This window comes from Saccharomyces eubayanus, chromosome II (assembly GCF_001298625.1).
Source record: "Saccharomyces eubayanus strain FM1318 chromosome II, whole genome shotgun sequence".
Taxonomy (NCBI): Eukaryota; Fungi; Ascomycota; class Saccharomycetes; order Saccharomycetales; family Saccharomycetaceae; genus Saccharomyces; species Saccharomyces eubayanus.
Genome location: NC_030977.1, coordinates 618,349 through 633,323, shown reverse-complemented (window position 1 = coordinate 633,323; position 14,975 = coordinate 618,349). Strand labels below are relative to the sequence as shown.

At 38.5% G+C, this 14,975-nt stretch overlaps 7 protein-coding genes across 7 annotated transcripts; 4 read left to right on the top strand and 3 right to left on the bottom strand.

Moving 5' to 3' along the window:
• Window positions 1-645: 645 nt before the first annotated feature.
• Window positions 646-3,201, top strand: SND1 (Snd1p; the record flags this gene model as incomplete). Its single annotated transcript, XM_018363617.1, has 1 exon — window positions 646-3,201. The coding sequence occupies one exon, from the start codon at window positions 646-648 to the stop codon at window positions 3,199-3,201; it is 2,556 nt and encodes an 851-aa protein (XP_018223746.1).
• Window positions 3,202-3,664: 463 nt separating this feature from the next.
• UPS3 (Ups3p) lies at window positions 3,665-4,204 on the top strand (the record flags this gene model as incomplete). Its single annotated transcript, XM_018363616.1, has 1 exon — window positions 3,665-4,204. The coding sequence occupies one exon, from the start codon at window positions 3,665-3,667 to the stop codon at window positions 4,202-4,204; it is 540 nt and encodes a 179-aa protein (XP_018223745.1).
• Window positions 4,205-4,599: 395 nt separating this feature from the next.
• On the top strand, window positions 4,600-5,490 carry ATC1 (Atc1p; the record flags this gene model as incomplete). Its single annotated transcript, XM_018363615.1, has 1 exon — window positions 4,600-5,490. The coding sequence occupies one exon, from the start codon at window positions 4,600-4,602 to the stop codon at window positions 5,488-5,490; it is 891 nt and encodes a 296-aa protein (XP_018223744.1).
• Window positions 5,491-5,847: 357 nt separating this feature from the next.
• PLP1 (Plp1p) lies at window positions 5,848-6,531 on the bottom strand (the record flags this gene model as incomplete). Its single annotated transcript, XM_018363614.1, has 1 exon — window positions 5,848-6,531. One exon carries the CDS (start codon window positions 6,529-6,531, stop codon window positions 5,848-5,850), a length of 684 nt encoding a protein of 227 aa, XP_018223743.1.
• Window positions 6,532-6,877: 346 nt separating this feature from the next.
• Window positions 6,878-8,359, bottom strand: CDC1 (putative lipid phosphatase CDC1; the record flags this gene model as incomplete). Its single annotated transcript, XM_018363613.1, has 1 exon — window positions 6,878-8,359. The coding sequence occupies one exon, from the start codon at window positions 8,357-8,359 to the stop codon at window positions 6,878-6,880; it is 1,482 nt and encodes a 493-aa protein (XP_018223742.1).
• A 253-nt stretch (window positions 8,360-8,612) lies between these two features.
• SAS4 (Sas4p) lies at window positions 8,613-10,082 on the top strand (the record flags this gene model as incomplete). The annotated part of the gene is made up of 1 exon (XM_018363612.1): window positions 8,613-10,082. One exon carries the CDS (start codon window positions 8,613-8,615, stop codon window positions 10,080-10,082), a length of 1,470 nt encoding a protein of 489 aa, XP_018223741.1.
• Window positions 10,083-10,221: 139 nt separating this feature from the next.
• On the bottom strand, window positions 10,222-14,694 carry SCC2 (cohesin-loading factor complex subunit SCC2; the record flags this gene model as incomplete). The annotated part of the gene is made up of 1 exon (XM_018363611.1): window positions 10,222-14,694. One exon carries the CDS (start codon window positions 14,692-14,694, stop codon window positions 10,222-10,224), a length of 4,473 nt encoding a protein of 1,490 aa, XP_018223740.1.
• Between the last annotated feature and the right edge of the window lie 281 nt (window positions 14,695-14,975).

The window sequence follows — 14,975 nt, the reverse complement described above, 5'->3', positions numbered from 1 at the left end:
CCCGTATCAGCGGCCCGCACACCCACACCCCCGACATACCGGCCGACCGACGATAGCCGGCCGCAGCTGCCGCTGCTGAGTCACGCTCGCGCCCACGGGTGCTGTTTGATCTCTGCGGTTTTGCCCCGCGCAGGCGTGGTGTGTGGGCTGCGCGGGGCGTGGGTGCCCGCCGTGGTTGCCATGATTACCGTCTCGTAGCGCTCGTTGCTCAAACCTAGTGTCGTGTCATCTCGTTTCACGTTCTCTTTGTTCTTTGTTCTTTGTTCTTGTAATCGTATTTCGTTATTCAACAGTCAAAGTTGTGGTGGTTGTTGAACCACTCCAATTTCATCTCCCTTCTTCTTTCCTCAGTTGCCTTTCTACTCTTTGCTATTGTTCTTTCTTTCTTTCTTTCTGGTTTGTTTGTTTGTTTTGTAGCTGACTACATCGGAATCTTAATCTTGGCAGTTCGGATACCATTCGGTTAGGTTTTCCTATCAGGATTTTTTTCTTTTTTTTCCTTTTTCTATTTCTATTTAAGAAGGACAATTGGAAGAGCTTTCACACGCATACAAAGAAGCTCGCCCCCCCCTTCCTCGCAGGCCGCAACTCGCAGTTTACCATACAATATAGAACCTAGTTACTTTCTTGGGAGCTTATACTACGATGGATACGGTCGGAACTGACGCAGCCGCATCTCCTAGGGTGAGTGTCAAGTCTCAGGACTCACTGTTCCTCATCACGTACTCCAATATCCAGCAGCCGTTGGTGCAAACGTCGCTTGCTGCGCGATATCCATTGCTGGCTAAGCTGAACGTGCTGCTTTATATAGATATTCCCACCATCGATTACTACAACGATGAAATGACGCATAACAAGCTCTCCCGGCTGAACAAGCGGTTCAAGTTGCACCGCCTGAAGGGCTCTATCTCGCAGAGCTTCTCCAACACGGCCACGGCAGAGGAGAACGACAGGTTCTGGGACGAGTTGAAGGATCTGGTCGCCACTCGGCACTCGGCCGAGAACAAGTTCGACCTCAACGTGCAGATCTCGTCATCGGGGTCGCTGCGATACGTGGAGACGATCCGGTTCCTAATCGAAAAGGTGTACAACTCCTTCAAGAGCCTGTACGCGCAGCAGAAGTTGAACCTTACGTTTCAGATCAACGTGTCCCCTACCTCTTCCAAGTGGTTCTCCACCTTTTTGAACGCGGAACTGCTGAGGCTGAATATTATCCACTGGCAGAACATCGGGTCTTTCACCAAGACCATCCAGAATTCTAAGTCGCTGCCGTTCAAAGAGTACTACACTAAGTTGAACGAGAAATTCACCAACTCGAGCCACCATGCCGTGAGCATGCAGGACCAGACCGTTTTGGACTCCATCGTCATCGTGACAAACAGCACCGGTGTGAAAGCCCTGCTGACACTGCTCTCGGACCACCCGTTGACCAGTCTTATCTCCCAGGAGTCGATAAAGGCCCTGCACGAATACTCGGACTCTCTCAACGACGACAAGAACGACTTGGCCGGCACAAGCCTAAAAAGAAACTCCTCGTCTCTTCTGAGCTTCCAGAACTCTGTCCTGACTTCCAATAAAGACAAGTCTGTTAGGGTCAGGTCCCTGTCCATCAACCGGAAATCCAATAGAGCGCACATGTTCAAGACGAATGAGTCCATCACCACCATCCCGACAACAACCATCAACAATCTCATCAGCAACGGGTCCAACCTGCGTAAGCAATGTTCCACTACCGAGTTGCAGCTCCAAACACATTTACATCCGCATTCTCGTTCGCAGTCGTATTCGAGCTCGAACACGTCTAGATCTCCATCTCCCTTCCCCTACGGCAAAACCCCCTCAAACGACAATCTAGTATATGACGAACTTAATAACCAAATCAACCAAGTACAAGACCGTGCCAAGAATCAAGAAATTTCTCAATACAACGATAACAATTACGACGATTTCGCGGAAGAAGAAGAAGAAGAAGAAGAGCAAACATACGCAGATGATTATGACGACGACGGCGATGATGATGATGATGATAACGACGACGACGACGACGATGATGATGAAGGCCTAAGCTTTTATGCTCCAAGCATTCTCTCACGCTCCGGTTCCAGCACAGATATGTTGTCCGCAGGGGCAGATCCCAAGGCGAACAGTTCAAAGGAAATTAAGGGCAGGTTCAGATCCTTAAGTTTAATGGACCCGGCCCTGAAAAAACCATTCAACCAGAAGCACACACACAACCAACAGCTCGATCCCACCAGAGCAGACCCCCCTAAGAGATCCTGTTCCTCGAGCCATTTCACCAACGTCCACGTGCACGACGGTGACTTTGATGGTGCCGATACTATTAGCAATAAAAAGAATTTGTCATCCGCAACGCTCATCAAAAGAAAATCTCTCATGAATAGAAACCTGACTCCTTCCATCAGCAACGGGCTGATACCACCGGAGTTCATTTCCAGGATATCTACACCTTCTTCTAGCGCAAGCAGCTCGAACTCGTCTTTGAACGACATGTCCACCATGTCGAACGCTTTTTCCAAGCTATTGAACGACACAACCAAGAAGCAGAACTTCTTGAATTCACCAGTCCCACAACACACGTCACAGGCATCCCCGCTGTTACTCAGAAGCGATTCAAACAGCAACTTGCTATTCGAAAAAAACCTGATCAACAAATCGTTTGAAGAACTGAGAAGACAACCGTCAATCAATCTTTTCAGTACCCTGATGAATGGTAAAATGGAAAAAAATGGCTTAGCGCTAAACTTCAAATCTAGAACGCCCACCGACGCTTTGATGGGCGGCAACAACAAAAATCTCAACAACGCCAGCCATGGACTATTGAATCTGGAAGAAGAAGACCAAATCATGTCTGGGTCCGCGAATATAAAGGAACGCGAAGACGACGATGATTCGACAAGCAGCACAATCATACCGAGCCATACAGATACTGATAGCTACAACAATAATGATAACGACAATGATACAGGTATAAATTTCAAGAATTTAAATCTGAATCTTTATGATGATGATGAAAATAATGACGACGTAGGCTATAATGTAGATCCTCAAAAGATAAAGCACTCAAATTCAAACACTACAGTCACCAAACCCGTTTATAAAAAGGCCATTACATTGGACTTATACGGTGAAGACGATATGGATAACATGGGAGGATGGGTATTAGGTGGTAATGCTCGATAATTACCATCAAGAAAACAAAACAAGATAAAACAAAACAAAATCAAAAACAAAATAAAAACAAAATCAAAAAATCAAAAAACTAAAAATGAAACAGAGAAAAAAGACAGGATCACATACATATTTAATTATAAATAGATTAGTAAACATATATTCTAAATCAACACAGCTTAGAGAAAGCTACAAAAGCATCATGTCATTTTTCTTTCCTATTTACTTTTTGGGGTCATATGTACTATTGCGTAAATCTTTAAATTTCAGGGCTTTGATAGTAAGGGGCCCGCCGCTTCTTTTATTCGAAAAATGATAAATTTCCGAAAAAAATAGATATACATTTAGAGATCTTACCACAAATGGCGAGAAAACGGCGAGCGAAATTGATTGTGTAAGTAAAGCATCCTTTCCTCGAAAGGCAAGCAAATACATATTTCTGCTAGTAATATATCCTTGAAGCTTATATACTATAATGAAATCATTTCAGAAATCCTATGAATTCGATTACCCATGGGAAAAAGTGACCACGGCAAACTGGATGAAATATCCAAACAAGATCTCCACCCACGTCATCGCAGTTGACGTGCTTCGCAGAGAACTTCAAGAACAGGGCAATGTACTCCTAACGGAACGACTTATAACCATCAGTCAAAACGCCCCCCGCTGGATGTCCATTCTGGTGGGGAACACCAACCTAGCATACGTAAGAGAAGTGTCCACCATTGACCGACGAAACAGGTCAATGACTATGAGAAGTTGCAATATGACGTTTCCGCATATATTGAAGTGTTACGAAACAGTAACTTATGCGCCACATCCAAAAAATCCATCAAACATGACTATCTTCAAACAGGATGCAAAATTCATATCCGGCATCCCGACCCAGATTTTTAGCAGGAAGGTGGAAAATTGGGGGGTCAAAAGATTCAGTGATAATGCAATGAAGGGTAAGGTCGGGTTCGATAGCATTTTGGAAATGTTTAATGATATCTGGAGCAACGGTAACGAATAGAAATCTCACCTTTCTCGAGACTTTTTCAGGGGTTTTTAGCTCTCCCTGCATATAACTACATTCAAAAACTCATAATCATGTGAATAGATTAATATTTAAAATAGCTTTTTATAAATATTCTTTTTTTTTACAATATTTGTGTCATCTTGATAAAAATTAACTGATTCCTGTCATTTTTCTTTCTTTTTATTTTTTTTATTTTTCCCATTTTTTTTTTTTCACATTAGCGATGAGGTGAAAAATTTCCAAAAAAGATGCAGAAGGGTATAGTCAATTAAGTCTCCTAGTATTAGTGGCCTATAAAGCAGCCCAAGTAGTTAAAATTGAAAATTCGAGGCTTTGATTTTTGATTGAATTGAGTAGCACCAGGTTTTTGCTAGGGAAGCGTACAAAGTATGAACACAAATCAGTCCAATTTGAACACAGATTTATCCGATGATACCAATATAGAACACACGTTGCACCGACTGCTCACCCAGGCAAACAATCATTTTGACGATACAGTGAAGATTGATGGGCACAGTTTGGACTTAGGAAAAGACTTGGAACAAGTTATGATGGATACTTTGGACTGTACCGATATCTTCGATTCCGATATAGTCTCAGAAAAGCATTTGACATTAGACTCTCTATTTCACGATGAACACAACACCGACTCTAGCACTCTCTTGAATATTCAAAAGAGCGCTAATGATAGCCTGGTCGCAATAGACCTTGACGGGCACAATCACAATAATGATTTTATTGACAAGTCATCGTCACACGAAAATACACATCAAAACTCCTTACACAAAGCTGATAGAGAGGCCAAGAAATATAAGATAGATAAAAATGTTACCAAGAAAAAAAAGAGTGTATTAAACATCACAAATGAACCCATGTTATCGCCTGCATCCATATCACCTTCACCTTCTTTAGCTTCATCCGATACCAATGAGTCTCACTTAAAGATAGAATCTATGATAACTAATATAACATCTAAAATAGATTCCGCAAGACAAGATATCGTATCTGCAACCAAGCCTGCCAAACTTACAAATGAGTTTACAATGAACCAAATATCGGAAATGAAAGCAAGGATAATTAATACGCATAAATTGTTGCTAAATTTCAATTTCATTAAGGAAGGTTACGCCAGATCTTGTATTCAGCTGAAAAAGACCATGGATTCCTTAAAGGATAGTGAAATTCATAGGGCACATTTATTAGTCGAAAACGATGATTTAAAGCAACAAGTCTTTGAACTTACTCAAAAACTCAATGAAAGACAACCCAAAGAAATCTAAATTGAAAAAAAAATATAATACCTGTAAGTTTATTTGCATTTATTGATTTGTTGCCTTTACTAAAAGGGTAGTCCATTTTTATATACACACATATATTGTCCTTTTTCCAATCATCATTTTTGTACTTTACTTTTAATTCGAAAGAATTGTAATGGCATTTTGAGTTTCATATATAAACACTGATAAACGCATCTTTTGTATTTAACCTTGTATATATCGTACAATAAAATACCAAGTTTGCCAAAAGTACAATAAAAAATGTAGAATTTACAGATTTGCAGAGGGCCTTCGCCCACGCAATGCTTGCTCAAAGGAACCCCGTGCTATTGCTAAACTGGAAGATGTTTATTCATTGTACTAAATATCTAAACCACTGTCGCTATCACTATCACTTCTGGAAGTAAAAGATTTCGCATTACCAAATGATCGATTCTTGGTTTTGAATTCATCTTCAATAACTCCTGAAAGCGTCAGAGACTCTTCCAGTCTTTTAATATCAAATCCGTTTGGATCGTTACCTAATCTGCTAAAGCCAACATAACGGACTTTTTCCAGACCATTTTTATAACCTAGTACAAACGGCAGTACTTTAACATTTAGTTTATTGACTAGAAAAGGACACGTTCCAACATTTACTTTAATAAATCTTGTAGTTAGATGTTTCCTAGCCAAGATTTCCAGTTTCTCATTCATGTACTGGCACTTCCCGAATGACTCTAATTCAAAATGTATTACAACCATGTTAGTTTTTGTACATATGTTAATAGCATCGGCTTCATTGTCAATATATTGTAGTTCACCATATCCATCGTCTTGAACATTTTTCTTTACTTGTTTTAAGTGATCCGATATTTCTTGTAGTCTCTCCGATCTATACGCACTCATAAATTCATGATCATCGTCCAGTTCTTTATCTAGTTCCGCCAGTATCTCCTCTAGATTTTCTTCATCACTGGTCTTGTCGTAATCGTCAGTCGTATCCTCGTCTTTCCCAGCATTTGAAAGTATATTCGCATAGTATCCGTCTAATTTATCTTGCATATTACACAATCCTAAGGTATTACTTTTTTTGTTGTAATTCTTTTTCTCAATTTATTTCCATTACACTACATACTTTGTGTTTCTCAAATTTCACGTAACCTGTACGTGATGGATGTAATTAATTAGATAATAAAAAAATATTGAAAATAAAGAAGCCGAAAGAATGGCTTCGCATAATGCTACTAAAAGGAATTGCAACCAAAAAACTCATGTTTATCTATGTGGAAATCCTGATTTTAATTGTTTGCTCATGAAGATCTTATGCGTATCTTCAATTAACTGATATAAAAGATATAAATCGTCGCTGTTCTGGAACGAATTGGAAAAAAGACATGTTAGGTATTGTTTATACTATACTATAAAAATAGATAAAAATTGGCATCACAGATGCAAATAGTATACCTACATTGACTAAGAACTGTTTGGTCGAACGCGTTTCATTAACAGAGTATTTTGAATGTGCCGAGGATTTTTTGGATTTGGATTTGGAAACACTTGCAGGTAATGGCAAAGCGGAATTACCACTGTGAGAACGCGTAAGTAATCTATCCATTCTGGTTGCTACATGACCGTTAAATGATTTTGGGAGGAAATGCATGTAAAGGACAAAAAAAAAGGACCATAATAACCCAAATAAGTACATTCTGATGGATTTGTACGGATCTGGCATATAACATAATTCTGTTTGATAAGTTTTTGACTCATATTCTTCACCGGCATTTACCGTTTTCAGATCTGAAGGATTATATAAGGAAAGTAGTTGGATAGCTGGCCTATTGATCCCCATATTCATTGCACATGATTTTACAGTGATTTCTTCAGCAATCTTGGTTTCTCCATGAAACGGATATGAATGCGATACGTGGCAATAGTCATGATCATCTCCGGAAAATAAGAGTTCTGGTTGAACTTGTGTTAAAATTTGCTGCGATATCTCACTATCTATGACTGTTTGGTACTGCTTACCACTTTCAATAGGGAAAAGTTTTTTAGATTCACGCAATTCCCCACAAGATTGTAGTTCTGCATTCCTGTATAAGGGAACATGAGTCAGAAGAATTTTGGGTTGTGGATGTGAGCCCATCGAGAAATTATCTAGAAATTCCATTGGGACTTTTGAAACGCTTGGATTTTTCTTATCTGAAAGTGAAATTGTATCTAAAAGCACGAACGTATGATTACCAACTTCCATGGAAGTTGAAGTTTCTCCGAAGTAACTAGAAAACCTTTGTAAGCTCGACTCAACGACTGTGTCTCCAAAACCAATATCATGGTTGCCCGGTAACGACATAATTGTTCTTCTCAATGGCTTTTTAGGGAAGATTTTGTTGAACCTCGTATACTCTTTAATCCAGTACTCATCATCCCACTCTCTACCACCATCAAATAGATCACCAAGGAAGAAATTGCTATCAGGGTCCAAGTAATACTGAACGTACTTCCAATTTCTCTTATGGTAGTGGTCAAGGAGCACCCTTGTGAAGTAGTTCACTATTTTTGGCCTTCCCGGATATGAATAGTCATCCATGATTTGTGGATCGGCAAATAAACCCACCTTATGGCTTTCGGCGCCCTCAGGCCAGTTTTCCCAACTAGACCATTGGCACTTTTTCATTGCTCTCTTGACAACCATTGATTCATAGTAATATACCAATCCCAACCATAGAACCCATATGATAGAAATGTATCTCCAATAGATTCTCAACTTCTTTTTGCTCTTGCTCTTGCTCTTTGATTTCTTCTTTGAATGTGATTTATAGTGTGCTTTATCATCGCTCTTCTTGCTTTGTTTGGATAAAACACTTTTCGATCTGTTACGGTATGCCATGCTTTCCAGAACTTACCGCTGTCTATCTCCAACAAACTACCAAAGAGGTTTTATTCCTCTATTCTTTTACTTTGTTTTTTGTTTCTATCATCGTTCTTTCTACAATCTGAAAAATATCATATTCTTCTCGCGTGATKGATTTAACGATTTGCATAGATAAAATAGTAGGTATTAATGGAGTATACATTACTGGAAGGGCAAGTTGATTGCTTTTTACTTATTTGAAGAAACTGGAGGCTTGTCGGTAGGAAGGATGGAACCAGTGGAAAAAGCAAAGAATGATTCTAAAAGGTCACTAAGATCAAAGGCTCAAAACGAGCATGGGGAAATTGAAAAGTTTGATTTTGATACAGAAGAATATGAAGTCAACCCTAAAAGGAAACTAAGACTGGTTAGCAGGATAAATCCAAACGCGAGGCATTTAAGGAAGGCTAAATCCCAACTTCATATTACAGCGAAAATTGCAAGCGTTGTTCCTCATGAAGAGCATGCTAAGGAAGCGGCTAGTCAGCAACCTGTATTGAAATCTCCCGCCATGATGAGCACTTTCTGTAGTGAGGTCGAAGAAAAGAAAAAAACAATTACGAAGATGATACTTAATATTGAAAACCATGAATTAAATTTATCGAACAACAACTCAACAGAGGATTTGCTTCCCGATTGTATATATCAATCTTACCATAAGAAAATGCTGAAGCAAGAAAATAGGATGATTCAATCAGATGTCGTGAACAGCGAAAATGAAGCAGATAGGCTTTCTTTGATATCTGATAGATTGGATATGTTAAACTGGACAACAACACTGCAAAAGGTTACCAAAATAAACGATCCCACAGACAAGAATGAAATGGAGACCAAACGCTACCAGACAAAAGAGCTAATTGATTCCATGCTAAGTAAATTTGAATCCATGAAAAAAAAGAGCTATAAATTAGCTCGAAGGCCAGCATCAAGCGACTCTTTGCTAAAACTGGTCAGTAGTAAAGACTGGCCTAAACTATATACACGGATTGACCRAACTTTCATCCCGGATTATGCAAGCTCATCTGATGAAGAGGAAGATGATATAATAGTCGAGGAAATAAGGCAGAGGCGGTTAAAGAAAAGAGAACAGCAATGCGGCGGCTCTATTATAATATTACTAAGTGACCATCAATCGCAAAAAGGAATGACACGGTTTGCTATTGTAGCTGAGCCGCTACGGAAGCCGTATGTGATCAAAACGTCACATGCAGAGAGAACTTTATGGAAGACGAAAGCGCCTTTGAACCCAAAGAAGTTCAGAAAGAATTTTCGAGCACCAACACAAGTAGCTATAAAGAAAAGAAAACTAGCTATCCCTTTGACTATGGAGGTAGAACCAGAGATCATTCGAGATATAAGACACAAACTACAAGAATCTCTAAAATCAAATGCTATAGAGGAGGAAATGGCGATAGCAGATACTGATGAGTCGGGGGTCAAAAATAATTCTAGGGACACTCCGGAACCTCCAATTCTAACCGTTCCAGAAACGACACCATTTGACTATACCTTTGCGTCAACTGCATCTGAGACTTTACCGGGCTCTTCCAAAAAGATAGCTACGGTGGGCACGAACATAGAGACAAGTTTCACAATAGTGCCTTCTGTTGACGAAGATAAATTCGTAAAAGCGCACAATGGCATTATTAGTGATTCGGATATCACCATCTTGCCTGTCCGCAAAAGAAAAAAAGCTTGATGTGAACGAATTATTTTGAAGATGTATATTTGAGTAAAAGCGTACATCTTTTGCGAATATTTTCCTCAAGAGTTACGTTAAAAAAGAAAGCAAATGCAAACAGATTTTTAATTCTATAGAACTTTTAAGTGCAACATATTTACGTATCTTTTACGTGCTTTTTAAAGTATGCAATAAGTTTACCGTTTGACGAGTGCTGTTCGATACTTTCCAACTGTGCAGAAAAGTCACCAGTTTCCTGCTTCTTGGATGGAAGCTGCTTATTTTTCAATTCCGATTCTTCTACAATATCTAGTAGAAGAACGTCATTCCTTAATCCGTACAAGTGTAACAAATGAGTACCTAAGTCTTGCAAACATAACTGTATTAAAATTATTTCACGGAATGTTTCTTCCGATTTGCTGGAAGATGGAGCATCATCCATTTCATCCATAATGATTTCTTTCAATCTGTCTGTTGTCAGATCTATGGTTTTGAGTAAGGATACCAAATCGAATTGGGTGCTGTATGTGATATTCGAAATATTGGTACAAAGCACGAAAACAGACTTTTGAATGGAAACAGATAATTTTAAACTAGTGATATCATCGAGGTAAGACTGTATAGTTCTCTTTACAATTTTGAAAAACTTTGGAGCATTTTTCTTCCCCACTCCACATATTCTCTCAAGTGAAACCAAAAAAAAATCGCGTTTGTAATAATATTTACCACCCGTATCAATAGAGTAATGTATTGCCTTCGTAATACCTCTTGATAAACCACTAAACACTAGTGTTTCGTATTTCTCAAAAAGGCCTTTTAAAATTTCCGAGGCGACATGACGAATATACTGGGTATCAGAGGCAACTAGAGCAACTACAGTTGGAATCGAATGAGAGGGATTGGTGTAGCCAAATTTTAAAATCAACTTCAATAGCCGAATTGCCACAAGAGAACTTTTTAGATCGCAAAGAAGACAGAGCTGGAGAATGCTGTTCAAAAATCGAGTAGCTAGTGCTGAACATACACCATCGTTGACGAAATCCGCCTTTTTGGTTTTCAGTATTTTTTTTTTTAATAGAGTGTTCGAAGATAATGTGCTACTAACACCAATACTTCTCACAGATTTACGTTCTTCCAGCAAAAAAAGATCGTATAAACTTTCCAATATCACCAGTTTGATGTCCAATTGGTTTCCTTGAAACTCTTGATCTAGCAAATGCAAAACGTGTCTTGAATTAAACAACTTGGGATGATTTCCGCATAATTTCGTCAAGTTCTTTAAAGCGACTCTTCTTATTACGTGGGTGATTTTGTCTTTCGAAAGTACAAGCAAGCATTTGGTAACATGTTCATATAATGTTTCATCTTCTTGTAAAAATGCAATCTTTTCACTTGAAATTTTAGGGAAGCAAAATCTAGCAAATCCGGTGGCTAAGTATATTAGCCTTTGCAATTTCCCATCAACAGCAATGGCTTCCTCTTCTTTGTTTGCTTTGTTTATGTAAGGGTGTAAATGGGAAAGACAGGAGGAGCACGCTTTAGCTACTCTAGCGGTATCATTACGATGAGTAGCGACAGACCAAATGAGAGGCATGGCTTCGTCTATTTCCCGTACATTCATTTTTGGGAGCCTGCTCAGTAGAGTCGTCTCTAAGTCATATAAAAATTTAGGTTTGAAGTTTGACAATTTTTCAAATGTGTTTCTAAACACTTGCAGGATATGATAGTGGAAATTCGATTTTTCATCTGATACCATATACGGGTATAGGGCGGTGATATGATCTTTTGTTATAAATGACACGGTACAGTCAGTAAACTTGGCTAACAAATTTAAGAGATTCTGCTTATTAATAATTGAGTCTTTTTCTTTTGATTCTTTTGAGTTTAATTCGACAATATTTTGAACCAGGAAATCTGTGAGAGTCCTTAAAACGCGAGTTATTTTGTCATACATGTCCTTCGAATGTGCTTCTCTATTTAACAGATAAAAGTTAAGAAACCAGTCGAAAAGTTGCGAGCATTTCTCATTCATTGTGGCCACACGCGACATTACTAATAGAACCGATGAAGAAATTTCTTTCAGTTTTTCAGACTGGTCCATTGACCCATCTACCATTAGAACCCATCTATGCAACAAGATTAACCTGGCCATGTCAATTATATTATCTTCTTCATCCTCAATTTTCATAAGAATTCTTGCCACCACATATACCTTTGTAACAACGTCATTTGTCTCGTCATATATTTTTTCATTTATCTTCAGTACATGTTTTCTCACCATTATGCTGTCGTCGTCATAATTGTTGTTAATTTGTTGATAAAACTCGAAATATGAAGAGTTGATACTGACTAAATCTAGAATGGCATCCTTGACAGATGCAGATGAGTCGTTTAAACGTTGCTGGATAGTTGCTTTGACCATCGGGTTTGACAATATAACTTTATCCTTGGACGCCAACATCGACAGACACTTTATAGCCGTGGACCTCAGTTTGATTTTATCCTTGGCTAACAGTGATAATATTAACTTCAAGTATGGATCATACAGGTTCAAAAGTTCAAAAGCATGCAAAATGGAAAAATAATCTAATCGAATCGTGCCAGCGACCATTTCTGTGGTTTCTAAGGGAGTTTCAAGACTATTGTCATGCACTTGTTCCAATATGTTCTTTAGTTGGTGAGTAATAGTTGAATTTTGGTCCTTGGCATCTTTTGTATATTCTTCCAGTCTAAATATTGCACCTAATCTCAAATTCCAAAGAAATCTTGTGGCAGAGTCACGAGATTTGATTGTTTCATTATGTAATATGCATGCGCTGAAGAACTTCAAAAAGGTCGGAAGGTATTCTGGGTAGTTTATTATTTTGATTAAATTATTATCTTCGTGCTCTCTTGTTGAACATTTAATATCAAAAATTGTAGAACCAATACTTCCAATGTGTTGTAGACATATTGTTTCGATGTTTGCAGAAAGCTGAATAGATGGGCCAAATACTTTTAAAAGCTTCTTTAACAATGAGCTCAATATTTTCTCTGTTATTGGCCATTGAGGGGAAGGGATTAGCAATAATAAATCTTGAACAAAATTATCTATCACATATCGTGAAGAGGATGGATTCTTGAAAAATAGTTCTAGTATTGTGTCATTTATGTGCTCTATAGTGTTAAAAAGGAACTGTTCTTGTATTTTGTAGTTTTCCTTTAAGAGCTCAATGTTTTCTGACGTAAGTTCTTTCATGTTGCTACAAAATGTATAGCAATTGATATTTTCCAACATTGACATCAAAGTAAAGGTAAAATCGGTGATATAGATATTTTCACAACTAACTTTTCTTAGTTTTTTCTGTATTCTCTTTGTGGGGAGCTTTTCAACATGAGAAATTAACTCTTCGATGATAAATTCCCTCTGTTGATCTAGTTTACTGAACAACGAGACTAGAATATCAGAACTGGCTTTTTTTACATTATCCCAGAAGTTTAGAAACTGAATGTTAGCAGTTACTTCAATGTCACTAATCATTAATAAGTCACTGAATATGTACACAAGCTTCGTGGTTACGTTATCATCTAAAAATGGGCCCTTGCATATATATTTTGGTAGCAAACCCAAAGCTTCCTGAAACGTATTCAGTTCTATTTTCAAAGAATCATAATCCTTTGGTAACACTCTCAAAGATTCGACTAAATCACTTAGAAAGTTTAGCGGCTCCATAATGTATGATTCACGATGTAAGTTGTTGTCGTTTTTACCTAGGAGGAAAATATTGAATAGGATGACTATGGATAGTAGGGCAATATATCGCAACATAGAATCATCAAAACCTGCCTTCAAAAATTTTTTACTAGACTTTATGTTGGAGACCATTACATCTAGCAGTCTCAATAGCCATGCCACCTTAATCGAGCTCCATAGCTGCGGATTAGCGGCAATATTCTTAACTGTCATCTGTAGTTTGACTAAACAATTGGTGGTTAGAATGAATTTTTCATCTGGTAACTTGAGCCAGTACTCGATGTTTCCCGTTTCGGCAGAGCTGTGATCAAATCCCACAATATATAAAAGGTTTTCTAGATCTTTCAAATATTGTTCTGCTAAATTGGCCTGGGTCATTGTTACACCTGTCGAAACCTTCGTTTTCTTGTTTGGAGAGTCCTCGTTAAAACTTAAGTTACTGGAATTTGGGGTCAAATCCTCTAGCTTATGTTTTGGTTGCAGTTTGTTTACTATCTCGCTCTTTTTCACTATTTCATTAGAAACAACTAGATCTTGATGGTCTGATAGGACAGTCTGTGCTAACGGCGATAGTCCCTCCAACAAGTTTGATGGAGCATAATCTTGCTTGGTCGATAATATAAAGTTTTCAGGTCTCTTGAAAACAAGCTTGTTTTGTTCTAAGTCATTTTGTATAGAAAAGGTTGTATTGTTCGCAGCAATAAGATGGCTTACATCAATTTCTCTGCTATCATCGGCGTTGGTAAAGACAGATTTGTCAAAGGGCAAAGAAGTTTGCATCGGAGCGTTTACCAACGCCGCCAACCCGTCCTTGGGAACCAGATAACTCAATGGATGGTCCTCTAGAGCTTCTACCATCCTTCTGGGAATGTTAGTGTCTTCTCCTGGATACGACATAACTAGCCGCCAGTTATTATGAAACACACGATTATAAGGTCACCAACTGCACTATGAAACGACAGTCGCGAGTACACTAGAAATAAATTAATCGCAACAAACTCTGCAGTGTGGATAGTACTTGGGTGTAAGTTACAGTTCTTTTGATGTCCAGACCAGGGCAAGAAAAAACACTTTGTTACTAAACTACCTAGTTCTTTTCCAGCTGATGTTTTTCCTTTCTTAGCGAGGTGGCGGCGGCTTCGCGTTTAATAACAAAGGCCACACGGTTTTACCCATTT